The following is a 12979-nucleotide window of genomic DNA, read 5'->3' as shown; positions in this document are numbered from 1 at the left end:
TCGGTCGTGGGGCCTGAACTCTGGGCCTGGGCGCTGTCCCTCAGCTCTTCAGCTCAAGGCGAGCGCTCTACCACTTGAGCTACAGCGCCACTTCTTGTTTCTTGGTGGTTTATTGGAGATAGGAGTCTCACGGTCTCTCCTGCCCGGGCTGGCCTTGAACCGCGATCCTCAGATCTCAACCTCTGAGTAGCTAGGTTTACAGGCGTGAGCCACCGGCGCCTGCACACCTGCTTTTGTAGAGGTTCTGCTTGCGTAGGAAGAGGCGGGAGTATGCGACCGCCAATGTCGGGTAAGGAGGCGCTGACTCCCTCCAGTCCAGCGATCCTGAGGTGAAACCGAGTGATGGGCTCCGGGGCTCAGTCCTGCCGCTCACCTGGCTGAAAGCAAGGCCCGGACTGAGGCCGGCGACGAAGCGGCAGGGAGAGAGATGCCGGCCCGGAGGCCGCAGGTGGAGAAAGGCAGGAGAGGAGGCTGCAGGTAGTAGAGAGGCGGAGAGGAGGCTACAGGTAGATAAAGCCCGGCGAGGAGGCTGTAAATCGACATGATTGTCCTAAAGGTTGCATCGTGGAATTTCCAAGGAATAACAGGACTGTGTGGCTAAACCTCAGGGCATTTACAGATGGCAGTGATCCAAAGGAGTCAGGCGTGGTGGTTTGTGTCACTCCACTGCCCTTCCTTTTCTTCTACCATTGTAGGTTCCTGCAGCCTCTCTGGGCACTATGGGATTTCCTATCAGATGAGTTTCACAGTCTCTTGGCTACTGCTAACAGTGGTGGGGAATTCTGGTTGACATCCGTAAGATGACTGTCACCGAACTTTGACTTCTGTTCCTTCTTTTCCTTTTTTTTTCTTTTTTTTGGCCAGTCCTGGGGCTTGAATTTAGGGCCTGGGCAGTGTTCCTGGGCTTCTTTTGCTCAAGGCTAGCACTCTACCACTTGAGCCACAGTGCTACTTCTGGCGCTTACCATTTATGTGGTATTGAGAAATTGAACCCAGGGCTTCATGCATGCTAAGCAAGCACTTTACCACTAAGCCACATTCCCAGCCTGTGAGTTTCCTTCTTGCAGACTGTTGTCACAAAAGAGTGCAGAACAGGTATTTCTTACATTCTAGAGGCTGGAAGTTTCGGTGGTTCCTTCTGAGGTCCCTTTCTCTCTCCCTCTCTCCTTCCTTCTCTCTCTCTTGCTATTGTTGCTTTATTATTTTTATTTTTTGGTGGTACCAGGGTCTGAATTCAGGGCCATGGTCATTTAATTGGCACTCTACATCTTGAGTCATGTCCCCAGCCCTGCTTTTTGTTGGTTATTTTGGAGATGGAGTCCCACAGTCTTTTCTGCTCTGTCTGGCCTCATACTGTGATCTTCTTTATCTCATCCTCCTTGTAACTAGTGGTGAACCACCAGGATTTGGCTCTGTGTGTGTGTGTGTGTGTGTGTGTGTGTGTGTGTGTGTGTGTGTGTATTGAGGTGAAGATCTTCCTGCCTCAGCTTTTCCAGTGCTGGGGATACAGATGTAGCCATCACATCTTGCTCTCTTGTCCTTGTGTCTTCACATGGTCGTCTTTTCCTGTGTTTCTCTATCCTAATCTCATAGGGCCTCCAGTTAGGATTAGAGGTTATAATTTTACCATCATCATCTCCTTCAAGAGATAACTTCACATTTTGAATTCCTGGAAAACACAAATTTGACGGTAGGGACAGAATTCAGCTTATGACACTTTTCTCAGGCTGCGTAGTGTTGTTAAGTCCCCTCTGGCTTTGGGTCTTGGTGCCCCAACTCTAACAATGAGTGAGTTGAACCAAGGGCTCCTCCACCGCGATGCTGCTCTGTGTGATGTCATCCACTTGCCCCTTCCTCCCTTCAGGTACCTGAAACTGATGTGTGCACCCCTTCGGTGTCAGAGGTTCCACACTGTTCCTCGTCACTACAAGGGCCGGACAGGCGCTGAGCACCTGTGGCTCATGCGCCACCTAAAAGACCCATTTGTGAAGGCTGCGAAGGTGGAGAGCTACCGCTGCCGAAGTGCTTTCAAGCTTCTGGAGATGAACAAGAAACATGAGCTCCTGCGGCCTGGACTTCGGGTGCTAGACTGTGGGGCAGCTCCTGGGGCCTGGAGCCAAGTGGCGGTGCAGAGAGTCAATGCTGTAGGCACAGGTGGGGCCTCCATGCTACCTACTAGCTGCCTCAGGGGCACCAGTGAGCTGTCCTCTGCAGTGGACACAGCATTGAAGCCCCTTTGTACAGGCCCATATATTGTAGTTGGTTGTTTCCTAGCAATGGTTATAAAATTAGGATACTTGTGTATTAAATCAAAGACAAAGTAGAAAGATATAATCAAGAGGAAAGGAATGGGCATGACTCAAGTGGTAGAGCACTGGTCTAACAAGCTCAAAGTCCTGAGTTCAAACTAATGTTAATTAAAAAAAGAAAGGCTCAGGTGTAGGCAAATAAGTCTACTAGAATGTTTTTTCTTTCTTCTTTCTTTTTTTTTTTTCTTGTGAAGAAAAGCTGGACTCTGTGGCTCTACCGGAAGCCTAAAGTATGCAGATGTGGCTCTGGCCAATATGATGGTTGGTTAAGCAATACCATATCCTAAAAACAATCAGTGAAAAACAGGGCTGGGAAGCCCAGGCTGGTGGCTCATGCCTGTAATCCTAGCTATTCAAGAGGCTGAGATCTGAGGATAGTGGTTTGAAGTCAGCTCAGGCAGGAAAGTCTGTGAAATTCTTATCTCTGGTTAACTACCAAAAAGCCAGAAGTGGAGCTGTGGCTTAAGTTATAGAGCATTAGCCTTGAGCAGAAAAGCTAAGGGACAGTGCCTGGTCCTGAGTTCATGTCCTAGGACTGGTATACACACAATGAAAGAACGAAAATAGGGCTGTGAGTATGGTTCAGTGGTCGTGAGCATAGCAAGGGGGAGGCCCTAAGTTTAGACCCTAGTAACACCTCCCCCCCTTAAAAAAATGCCCCCAAACCATTCACTTGAGCCTTAGGTAGTGAGATGACTGGAGAGTGGGAGTCAAAAGTCTTAGTTGTAGCTCTGACTTGGCTTGCCACTCAGTGTAACTGGGACAGACATTTCCTTCTGGGCTTCAGTCCCCTGGACAGTGCAGGAAGGGCAGCTCCCCTGTCTGTTTCTTTAGCTGGTGGGAAAAGGCCTCGTGTCCATGTTCATTTCACTCTGTGGCCTGTGTTTCTCTAAGACATAGGGCAAGTGACACCTGGCTGGTTCTTCCGTAGATCCCAGCTCCCCGGTTGGCTTCGTGCTTGGGGTGGATCTTCTCCACATCCTTCCCATGGAAGGAGCAACTTTCCTGTGCCCTGCTGATGTGACTGATCCAGAGACTCTTCAGAGAATCCTAGAGCAGCTTCCTGGCAGGAGGGCAGATGTGATTCTGAGTGATATGGCACCCAATGCTACTGGGATCCGGGCCCTGGATCATGACAGGCTCATCAGCCTGTGCTTAACTCTTCTGGACATGGCTGCAGACATTTTGTCTCCAGGGGGAACAATGCTTTGTAAAACCTGGGCAGGGAGTCAAAGCCAGCAGCTTTTGAAGAGACTGGCCAAAGAGTTCCAGCACACAAGGATTTTGAAGCCTGAGGCCAGCAGGAAAGAATCGTCAGAGGTATACTTTTTGGCCACACAGTACCGTATGAGGAAGAGTCCTGTGAAACCATGAGATGTCTCCTGCCGTTCTTGGGAAGGCTCCTGGGTTCTCAGCACCTGTGAATGTAGCGGCGGGGCTTTCCTGATGTGTGGCTGGAATCAGCCTTGCTGGAGATGAGCAGGACCATGGGAGTCATTTTCCTGTTTTTAACCAAAACGATGACAGAGAAGCTTGATGCAATTGGCTTATACTTGTAATCCCAACTGTCCAGGAGGCTGAGCTCTAAGGATCCCTGTTCAAAGCGTGCAAAGTCTGGGCAAAAAGCTGGAAGTGGAGCTCCAGTGGTAATGCACAAGCCTTGGACAGAAAAGCTATGGGGCAGCACCCACGCCCTTAGTTCTAACCCCAGTGCTGACACAAAACAACAAAAGGCAAATTATATTTATATATACATACACACACACACACACACACATATATATATATATAAAACAATATGCAGAAAGGCCAACGATGCAGCCTTCTATATCATGCTTAATCTCTTTGTTTTTGGATATAGAGCTTTACTATGGCCAAGAAATTATCCTTCCACCTCAGCCTCCTGAGTGCTGGGATTACAGATGTGTCCTCCCATGCCCAGTTCATGTCATGATTTTTGAATAGGAAGTTTGTCATTAGAAAGATGGGGAATGAGAGGCTGGAAGGTGGCTCAGTGGTAGAGTGCTTACCTTGTATGCATGAGGCCCTTGGTTTGGTTCCTCAGCACCACATAAGCAGAAAAAGCTGGGAGTGGCGCTTTGGCTGAAGTGGTAGAGTGCTAGCCTTGAGCTGAAGAGCTAAGGGACAGCGCCCAGGCCCAGAGTTCAGGCCCCACAACTGACCAAAAAAAAAAAAAAAGAAAGATGGAGAATGAGAGGCTGGGAATGTGGCTTAGGGGTAGAGTGCTTGCCTAGCATGCATGAAGCCCTGGGTTTGATTCTTCAGTACCACATAAACAGAAAAAGGTGGAAATGGCACTGTGGCTCAAGTGGTAGAGCACTAGCCTTGAGCATAGAAAGGCTCAAGGACAGTGCTCAGGCCTTGAGTTAAAGCCCCAGGATTGGCAAAAAAAAAAAGAAAAAAGAAAAAGAAAAAGGAGAATGAAAGTTGTGAAGAAACAGAGGAAGGGAAGCTAGAAATGGGTCTCTTGGACTGACTGGAGTTATAGCTCAGTGGGATGAGTCTTGTCTAGCACATGCCAAGTCCTGTGTTCTGTCCCTAGGACTGCAAAACAAGTAAGAATCCCCAAACCTGAATTTGCTGAGTTTCCTAGGCACATGGACTCAGCATATTCCAGGAAAATAGGCGTTCCTTTTCAGTTCTTATAACACAGTAGAGCTTCTCACAATAGAAAACCCTGAAATTTACATCTGGGGATTACTATCCATGTCTGAATAATCTGGAAACACATCCACTCTCCAAGCAGTGGGAGTTCCCAGAGCAATTAGAAGAGGCATTTGGTAGGAATTTATGCATGGTGTGGGTGTACTTTGGCTCTTATTGGAAGTATATATTGTAATACTCCGGGCTCCAAAGATCATAAAGCTAATTGCCAAAGCAAGCAGCGATGTTCTGTGTTCATTCATCTTTCACTGCTTTATGAACTCCATGGTGCTTTTTGAAAGAATACTACATAACCCCCATGACCCTAGTCGTTTGCGGTCCCAGAGTTGGGTCCTTCTGGTCTGTCCCACTGGCCATATGTTTTCCTTTATGGTTCATTTTTGGCTAATTCCAAACTACTTCCTGACCTCCCCCTAAACTCGGTGCAGTTCCTGGCTCCATTAACTTGGAAAATGGAGAAGACAACGCAGATCCTTGGACACATCACCTTCTAAGCTGGGCAATGGAGAAAGGAGAAATAAGTGGCAGGTTCAAGTGGGAACTGTTGCAGTACCTCAGGGCTGAGCTCATTTTCACTCCAAGGGATGCTGCCCAAACGAGGCCCGGACTCCACGGATGGGGAGGTGGTTTGGAAGCCTGTTTGCTTTTCCTGTGGGCCCAGGGAAAAACAATTCACTAAGTTCAGTAAGACATCATCGTACCAAGGGATGCTAAGATTTCCATGGGGTTGGAGACGTCCATCAGGTGGTGGGGGGCCTGACAATAAGCGCAAAGCGTCAGCGAGTTCGAGTCCCGATCTCAGACGGAAAAATCAAAAAAGATTTCCAAAGGTTTGTTTTCAGGGGCCCGGGTTTGTTCGGTGCTATTTTACACTTTACGGTGCAGGGCAGCCACCAAGCGGAACCGGGACCCGCGGTGCGGGCCGGGCGGCCAGACCCGACAGGGGTGCGGTGCGGCCTGCTGTGCGGGGGTGCACTCAGCCTTTGATCCAGTCTCCTCCGCGCCAGACTCCGGTTAGCCTGCGGCTCCGAACACTGCGCTGGGCCGTAAGCAGTGCGCTCGCTTCGTCGGTTCTTTACGGCCGGTTCCTATTAAATCTCGCGAGAGCGCAAGCGTGAATCTCGCGATAGGTGGGCGCGGGCGGAGCGGAGGGAGATCCGAGCAGCGGCGGCAAGCCGAACGCAGAGCGGAGGAGCCGGCGGCTGAGGTGAGCCACGTCGGGTCGGAAACGCCATCCCGCGCGCACGCTGGGGGCTGGCCGGGCCCGACCCCGGAGCTGCCCCGCCGGGGTCGGCCACTGGTGCCTCCCCCTTCTGCAGTCTCTGCACTCCTAGAGCCACGAAATGCGCGCCCTGCGCCGCTGGCACCCGGGACGCAGCCTCGGGCCCCGTTACCCACCCGGCCCTCGGCCCCTCGTCCCGGGCTGCCCCGAGGCCCCCGCCGGCTCGGACCCCTCGCCCCGTGATGCCCCGAGACCCCCGCCGGCTCGGACCCCTCGCCCCGTGATGCCCCGAGGCCCCCGCCGGCTCGGACCCCTCGTCCCCGGCTGCCCCGAGACCCTGGCCATCCGTGTCGGCCGCCTCGTCCTCCAGATGCTCAGCTTGCGCGTTATGGGCTTGTCACTCCGCCTTCAAGGGGTCCCGCTCGGCGCCAGGGGTCCCCGGCCGGGACTGGCGGAGTGGAATGTGTCTGCAAGTAGACTCACTCGGGACCCTCGCGGCCAGGTTGTCGGTGCAGGCTTCCTGGCCACTGTGTAGATAACCATTTTATTTATTTATTTATTTTTGGTTGGTCGTGGGGCCTGAACTCTGGGCCTGGGCGCTGTCCCTCAGCTCTTCAGCTCAAGGCTAGCACTCTACCACTTGAGCCACAGCGCTATTTCTGGCTTTTTTCTTTTTGCTTATGTGGTGCTGAGGAATCGAACCCAGGGCCTCATGCATGCAAGGCAAGCGCTCTACCACTGAGCCACTTCCCAGCCAACCATTTTATTTTTTAAAACAGGGAGACAGCGTCTCATTCTGTAGCCCAGCCTGGCTTTGAACTTGTGATTCTCCTCTATGTTGGGATTACAGGAATGCCCCACCACGCTGGGCCCACTTCTTTAGTTTTTTTTTTTTGTTGTTGTTGCCTGTCGTGGGGTCTGAATGCTGTCCCTGAGCTCTTCAGCTCAAGGCTAGTGCTCTACCACTTGAGCCACAGTGCCACTTCCTGCCTTTTTCTGCTTATGTGGTTGTGAGGAATCGAACCCAGGGCCTCATGCATGCTAGGCAAGCACTCTACCACTGAGCCACCTTCCCAGCCCGGGTTGGTTTCCTTTTGTGGAGGTGGAAGGACAGTGTGCTTGATTCCCAGTGTTCTGTTCAGGGACTCTCCTAGGCAGTGGCCAGGAGCGGCTGCAAGGTTTAAGTGTTGATGAAATGGGCAGTGCAGCCTGCACTGGCACCTGGTGGCAAGACTGTGGAGTGATCTGTTCTGGAAGTTGAAAATGCTCTACTCTTTGTTCTGGTGGCTTAGTCAGGCAGGTGTCAGGGTCTGGAGGATCCATCCTCATCTACTCTTGGTAATGGAAGGATTTGGGCTTGGAAGGTATGGTTCAGCTGCCTTAATCACTCATAGATCTGTTTCCAGCCTTCTCATCCCTTTTTTTTGCTATGTTCTGTGTGTGAGGAGTACCTGGTGAAGTTCTTGTTAAGTGGGAAATGCAGAGGCAAACTAAGATTCTTCTTTTCTTGAGAAAGGGTCTTACTGGATCTTGATTTTCCTACCTATGCCTCCCAAGTTGCTGGGATTACAGGAATGAGCCACTATGTCCAGTTTAAAAATCTTTTAAAATATCCTGGTGAGAGAACGTTTTAGGACAAGTTTCTTAATATCCCATTCCAACCTTGTTGATTAGCTCAGCTTCTTTTGCATTCTGATTTTTTTCATTAACTTATTGAAGAGGGGGCAGGAAAGAATAACCAGATCCTGCAGTGGCCACAAGAATTACACATCTGACCTTACCTTTGCTCTTCTTTGCTTCTAGCTCTGTTCTTCTAGCTCAGACTATTCCCTGAACAGCCAAACACGCACCAGCCTCAGGACCTTTGCAGTAGTGCTTGGCTCCGGAACTCCCTCCCTTACCTTTTTTTTTTTTTTGTCGGTCGTGGGGCTTGAACTCTGGGCCTGGGCGCTGTCCCTCAGCTCTTCAGCTCAAGGCGAGCACTCTACCACTTGAGCTACAGCGCCACTTCCGGTTTTTTGGTGGTTTATTAGAGATAGGAGTCTCACAGTCTTTTCTGCCCGGGCTGGCTTTGAACCGCGATCCTCAGATCTCAGCCTCCTGAGTAGCTAGGATTACAGGCGTGAGCCACCGGCGCCCGGCTTTCCCTTACCTTCTTAACATGTCAACTGTGACCTCCTCAGTGTTGCCTGTTTTACCCCTCCTATTTAAAATGGTAGCTTCTGGCCAACTTCTAGGACTCCCTGCATCCTCCTGTTTTATTGTTATTCATATAACACATAAGGCCACCTGACATCTGGCGTGGTTTTTTAAAAATGGATTTTGTGTTTTGTGGGTATGTTTTTAGCGTAATGCTTATGGGAAATCAATCAGAGCTGCCTCTTTCTTTCTTTTTCTTTTTTGGGTCCGGTCGTGGGGCCTGAACTCTAGGCTTGGGCGCTGTCACTCAGCTCTTCAGCTCAAGGCTAGCACTCTACCACTTGCCACAGCGCCACTTCTGGCTTTTTTCTTTTTGCTTATGTGGTGCTGAGGAATCCAACCCAGGGCCTCGAGCATGCAAGGCAAGTGCTCTACCACTGAGCCACCTTCCCAGCCCCAGAGCTGCCTCTTTCTAAGGGAGGGTTGGGTAACTTTTTTTTTTTTTCTGCCAGAAGCCATTTGGATATTTATAACAACATTCATGAGTCATGCAGCCTTATCAATTTAGTCAGGCATTAGTGATTTCTGTCTGAAATCCTAGCTGTTTTGGAGGCTGAGATTAGAAGATCTTAATTTGAAGCCAGAAAAATCCAAGAGACTCTTAAATCCAACTAATGAGCAAAAAGCTAGAAATAGTAGAGATGTAGTTCTGGGAGTGAAAAAGTTGAGTAAGAACAGGAGGCTCTGAGTTCAGGCCTTAGTACTGGCATAAAAGAATAAAATGAAATAATTAGCAACTTAAAAATTAACCTGCTGTATTTGATCAAGCATCTTCACTCATGCCTGATATGACAGCTACTTCTTGTGTAAAGTGTGTCACATTAGGTGGTACTGAAGATGTTGCTACTCACATCTGCTTTTCCAGGTTTGCATAGATCAGTCTGGAGCTTGGTCAGCTTTTGCTCTGAAAAGAACTGCTTGCAGTAAGTTCTTCCTGACATATTTTACAATGCCTGTCTCCTCAAAGTGAGAAATGTATCACTGCTTATGTAACATTTATAGAACTCAGGCAGTGGGAGGTTGCTGTGCCTCACTTTCAGCTCTTTATCGCAGTGTAGTGGAATGATTTTGTGTTGTAGGTAATCAGACACGTCACTGAATTCTCTGATGGGATTTCCCTTCATCTCCATGAACTGTACGACTTCTTCTCACACTTTGTAAAACCTTATGAGCATATTCCTGTGACTCAGTCACTGCACTTCATAGTGATCACAACACTCAGGCAAAATCATCCAGAAACTTCTTAAACTGGCCGCTGTTAAACCCTCTGCTTTTGACAAAATGTATGCATGATACTACTGATGATGACATCACATTGTTGAGCTGCAGCACCTGTGCACTGAGATGTTCTTGATGTGTGATGCAATGGTGTAGAATCAACATTACTGGGATCAGGACTGAGGCGGTTTAATTTTTCCTTCTGAAATGCAATTAACCTTCTTTTCAAGCCACCCATGGCTGGAGCTCCATCTCTATTAAGGCCACTTAAGTTTTCAAACATCTGCTCAAGGTTTCTTAGTGATAAAGCAAGCCTCTTGCAGTGCCATGCATAGCTTTAGTGATAGCAGTTCCTCTCACCTGCCAAACTGCAGTTATCCCACGAATGAAGATGGGTAGTTGGGCAGAATTTGTCTGTTGATTTTGTCACAATCCAGAGAAAAAGCCAGAATTTTCCTGCAGAATCCTTCAGTTTCCTCAGAGTTTGTACCAAATTAGTGATATGCTGTGAGATGGTTTGGAGACAAATTAACACTATGAGACAGTGAAACAGTGTTGGTTTGCTGTTAACAATGCCCAGTAGCCACACATACCTTTTGTAAGCCCTCCGCTTCTGTACAGTTAGCTCACTTACTACATAACCCATCTGAGTAACAATGTCTGTTTCAATGAGCACCTAGAGCAAGAGGCTTATTATGATGCCAAACTCCTCTGAAGAGTGTTAACTTTGTCCAGACACAAGTTTTGAGCTTGAATGGTGCTCTGGATTGGCTTTTTCCATTATTGCTAACATAGCCATAAATTAGGCAGACAGGTTTGCATTTGACTTCAACAACAACAAAAACCCATTAGTCCATTTCTCGTGCAAAGATTCATACTCTATTAACTTTTCTTTGTAGTAGCTACTTGTAGGATGTCACACCATTTAAGCTTTAATAACTAATTAGGGTGTCACAAGCAGGGGATTTTTTTTTTTTTTTTTGCTTTGGTTACTGTTCTAATCCTGCATCTTGGATTTAGAAGATATTCAGTGTTCATATCATTGACTCTTGAAGTCATTCTGAATACTGGAATTTCCTTAATCTTCATGCTGAGGTTCAGTTTTTGTGAGGCTTGTTGGTTGTGGATGTGTAGATACAGGGGTGGTGGACTGTTGTTTATGTATAATCACTGCCCTTGTTCTGCCGCTGCCCATTTTGTGTCTTATTCCCAGAGGCCATAAGTTTTGTGGGTGTGTCTGTGAGGGATGTTCCACGGGCTATTGATCACCTCTTTCTGTGGCCTTCTAAGTGTCTGGGGTGCAGGCTGGGCCTTGCACAAGGGCTTGGTGGCACACTTGTATGCCTCATTTCCTCTTGGAAATGGACAATTCTGGTTCTCTGTAACTCTAGAGAGCATGGTTGTGGGCTTGGAGAGGGCTCTACAGGAGGGGCTTATGCAAAACTCTTCTGTCGGTGACAGTAGATGCATGTGGGAGGTTGGCTCTGACTTTTCTTTGCCTCTCAGAAGGACATTGGACATGGAAGACCAAGGGGAGAATACCACCGTCTTGTCCACCCTGAGGTCTTTGAACAACTTCATTTCTCAGCGAGTGGAAGGAGCGTCTGGCCTGGATATATGCAACACTGCCCCAAGTTCTCTGCAGATGATGTACCAGCAGAGCATGCAGGTAGATACTTGGGTTCAGAGGGGCTGGTCAAGGCCTGTAGAGCCTGTTGAGACAGATCAGTATGGCTGAGCCTAGTAGTCAGCTGTTGTCATCTGGGTGTACGCATGTATTTGGGTGATTGTTGGAGGCCATGGCATGTTCTGGACCATCCTTATGAAGGCTGCCTCACCCTGGTGAGCAAGTGCCCTCCTCCTGGTGAGTGAGTGTCCTCCTCCTAGTGAGTGAATGTCTTCCTCCTGGTGAGTGAGTGTCCTCCTCCTGGTGAGTGAATGTCTTCCTCCTGGTGAGTGCCCTCCTCCTGATGAGTGAGTGCCCTCCTCCCGTTGAGTGAGTGTCCTCCTCCTGGTGAGTGAGTGTCCTCCTCCTGGTGAGTGAGTGCCCTCCTCCTGGTGAGTGAATGTCTTCCTCCTTGTGAGCGAGTATCCTCCTCTTGGTGAGTAAGTGTCCTTCTGGTGAGTGAGTGTCCTCCTCCTGGTGAATGAATGTCCTCCTCCTGGTGAGTGCTCAGCATTGTGCTCCCACTTATGGACTTGGGAATTCTGATGACAGGCTTGGAGAATCTGGGATCTGAACCACCAGTGGGTCCTCCCCTTTTATGGGTAGGCTATGTTGTAAGCACAGGTGGCCATCAGCATCTGAGAAACCAGGCAGAGAAGAGGGACTGGGTATTTCACTACCTCAGCCTGTAGAGGGCCATTTGTATACTTTGGGGTGAGTTTTGACTGTATAGGTTTATCCTGATTTCAGTCCTGTTTGACTTCAAGTTCTTGGGAATTCTCATTAGTCACAAAGGGGTCAGGCCTCCTCAAGGATTCCAGACTGTGGAGAGTGGTGGGCTCAGCTTCAGTGGGGCTGGGTGCCTGGGCCTGAAGGGAGTGGTGTCTTGGCCTTTTCTGGATATCACTGCACTGACTACTGTACCAAGCCTCTCCATGGCTTCTCTGCTTGCCTCTTCTTTTTCTGTTTGCTCACTCCTCTATGTGCTCTGAAGCTATTCTGCAGGGATGTCCTGAAGCAGATAAGGTAGGGTTTTACAATGATGCTGGTGAGGTTTGTGTTCTTCAGCCTGCCAAGTGATGGAGTTAGTGTTTTTAGAACTCCATGTATACACTGCCTTTCTCAGCAAGGACTATCTTGTGAGTGTAGGTCTCCTATATTCTTCCTTTTTGGTGTTAAACACTTTTATGAATGATGCTGGTGATAGGTTATGATTGTTTCTGATTACTGGTAAAATAAGTTGGTAACTTTTATCTTAAAAACACTTACTGATGTAAATACCTGGGGATTTATGGCCTAGCTGTTGAAGTCAGAGGATTCTGGAATCTGACTTGGACTGCATGGTCCTCACTGCTCATTGTCAAGGGTTTCTTTTTCTTTTATTTTTTTGCCAGTCCTAGGACTTGAATTCAGGGCCTAGGCACTGTCCCTGAGCTTTTGCTCAAGCCTAGCACTTTACCACTTGAGCCACAGCACTTCTGGATAACGGTGAGGTAGGGTTGAGATGAGGTGAATGTAGGAATAAAGAAATATAGATCAGGGGCTGGGAAGGTGGCTCAGTGGTAGAGCGCTTGCCTTGCATGCAGGAGGCCCTGGGTTCAATTCCTCAGCACCACATAAGCAAAAAGAAAAAAGCCGGAAGTGGCACTGTGGCTCAAGTGGTAGAGCGCTAGCTGTGAG

General features: G+C 48.8%; 2 protein-coding genes across 4 annotated transcripts in view; both read left to right on the top strand.

Annotated features, from left to right (window-relative positions):
- The window catches only part of Ftsj2 (FtsJ RNA methyltransferase homolog 2 (E. coli)), a 5927-nt gene extending 1880 nt beyond the window's left edge, over positions 1 to 4047 (top strand). For both annotated transcript variants that reach the window (XM_013023492.1, XM_013023491.1), the window contains exons 2-3: positions 1865 to 2154; positions 3241 to 4047. In XM_013023492.1, the coding sequence (XP_012878946.1) occupies positions 1865 to 2154; positions 3241 to 3683 (733 nt within the window). In that variant the 3' untranslated portion in view covers positions 3684 to 4047. The remainder of the gene's footprint in view (positions 1 to 1864; positions 2155 to 3240) is intronic.
- Positions 4048 to 6145: 2098 nt separating this feature from the next.
- Mad1l1 (MAD1 mitotic arrest deficient-like 1 (yeast)) overlaps positions 6146 to 12979 on the top strand; it is a 299325-nt gene continuing 292491 nt past the window's right edge. For both annotated transcript variants that reach the window (XM_013023364.1, XM_013023363.1), the window contains exons 1-2: positions 6146 to 6201; positions 11140 to 11302. In XM_013023364.1, the coding sequence (XP_012878818.1) occupies positions 11153 to 11302 (150 nt within the window). In that variant the 5' untranslated portion in view covers positions 6146 to 6201; positions 11140 to 11152. The remainder of the gene's footprint in view (positions 6202 to 11139; positions 11303 to 12979) is intronic.

This window comes from Dipodomys ordii, unplaced genomic scaffold (genome assembly GCF_000151885.1).
Source record: "Dipodomys ordii isolate 6190 unplaced genomic scaffold, Dord_2.0 Scaffold68, whole genome shotgun sequence".
Lineage (NCBI taxonomy): Eukaryota > Metazoa > Chordata > Mammalia > Rodentia > Heteromyidae > Dipodomys > Dipodomys ordii.
This window is presented reverse-complemented; position numbering and strand designations above follow the sequence as displayed.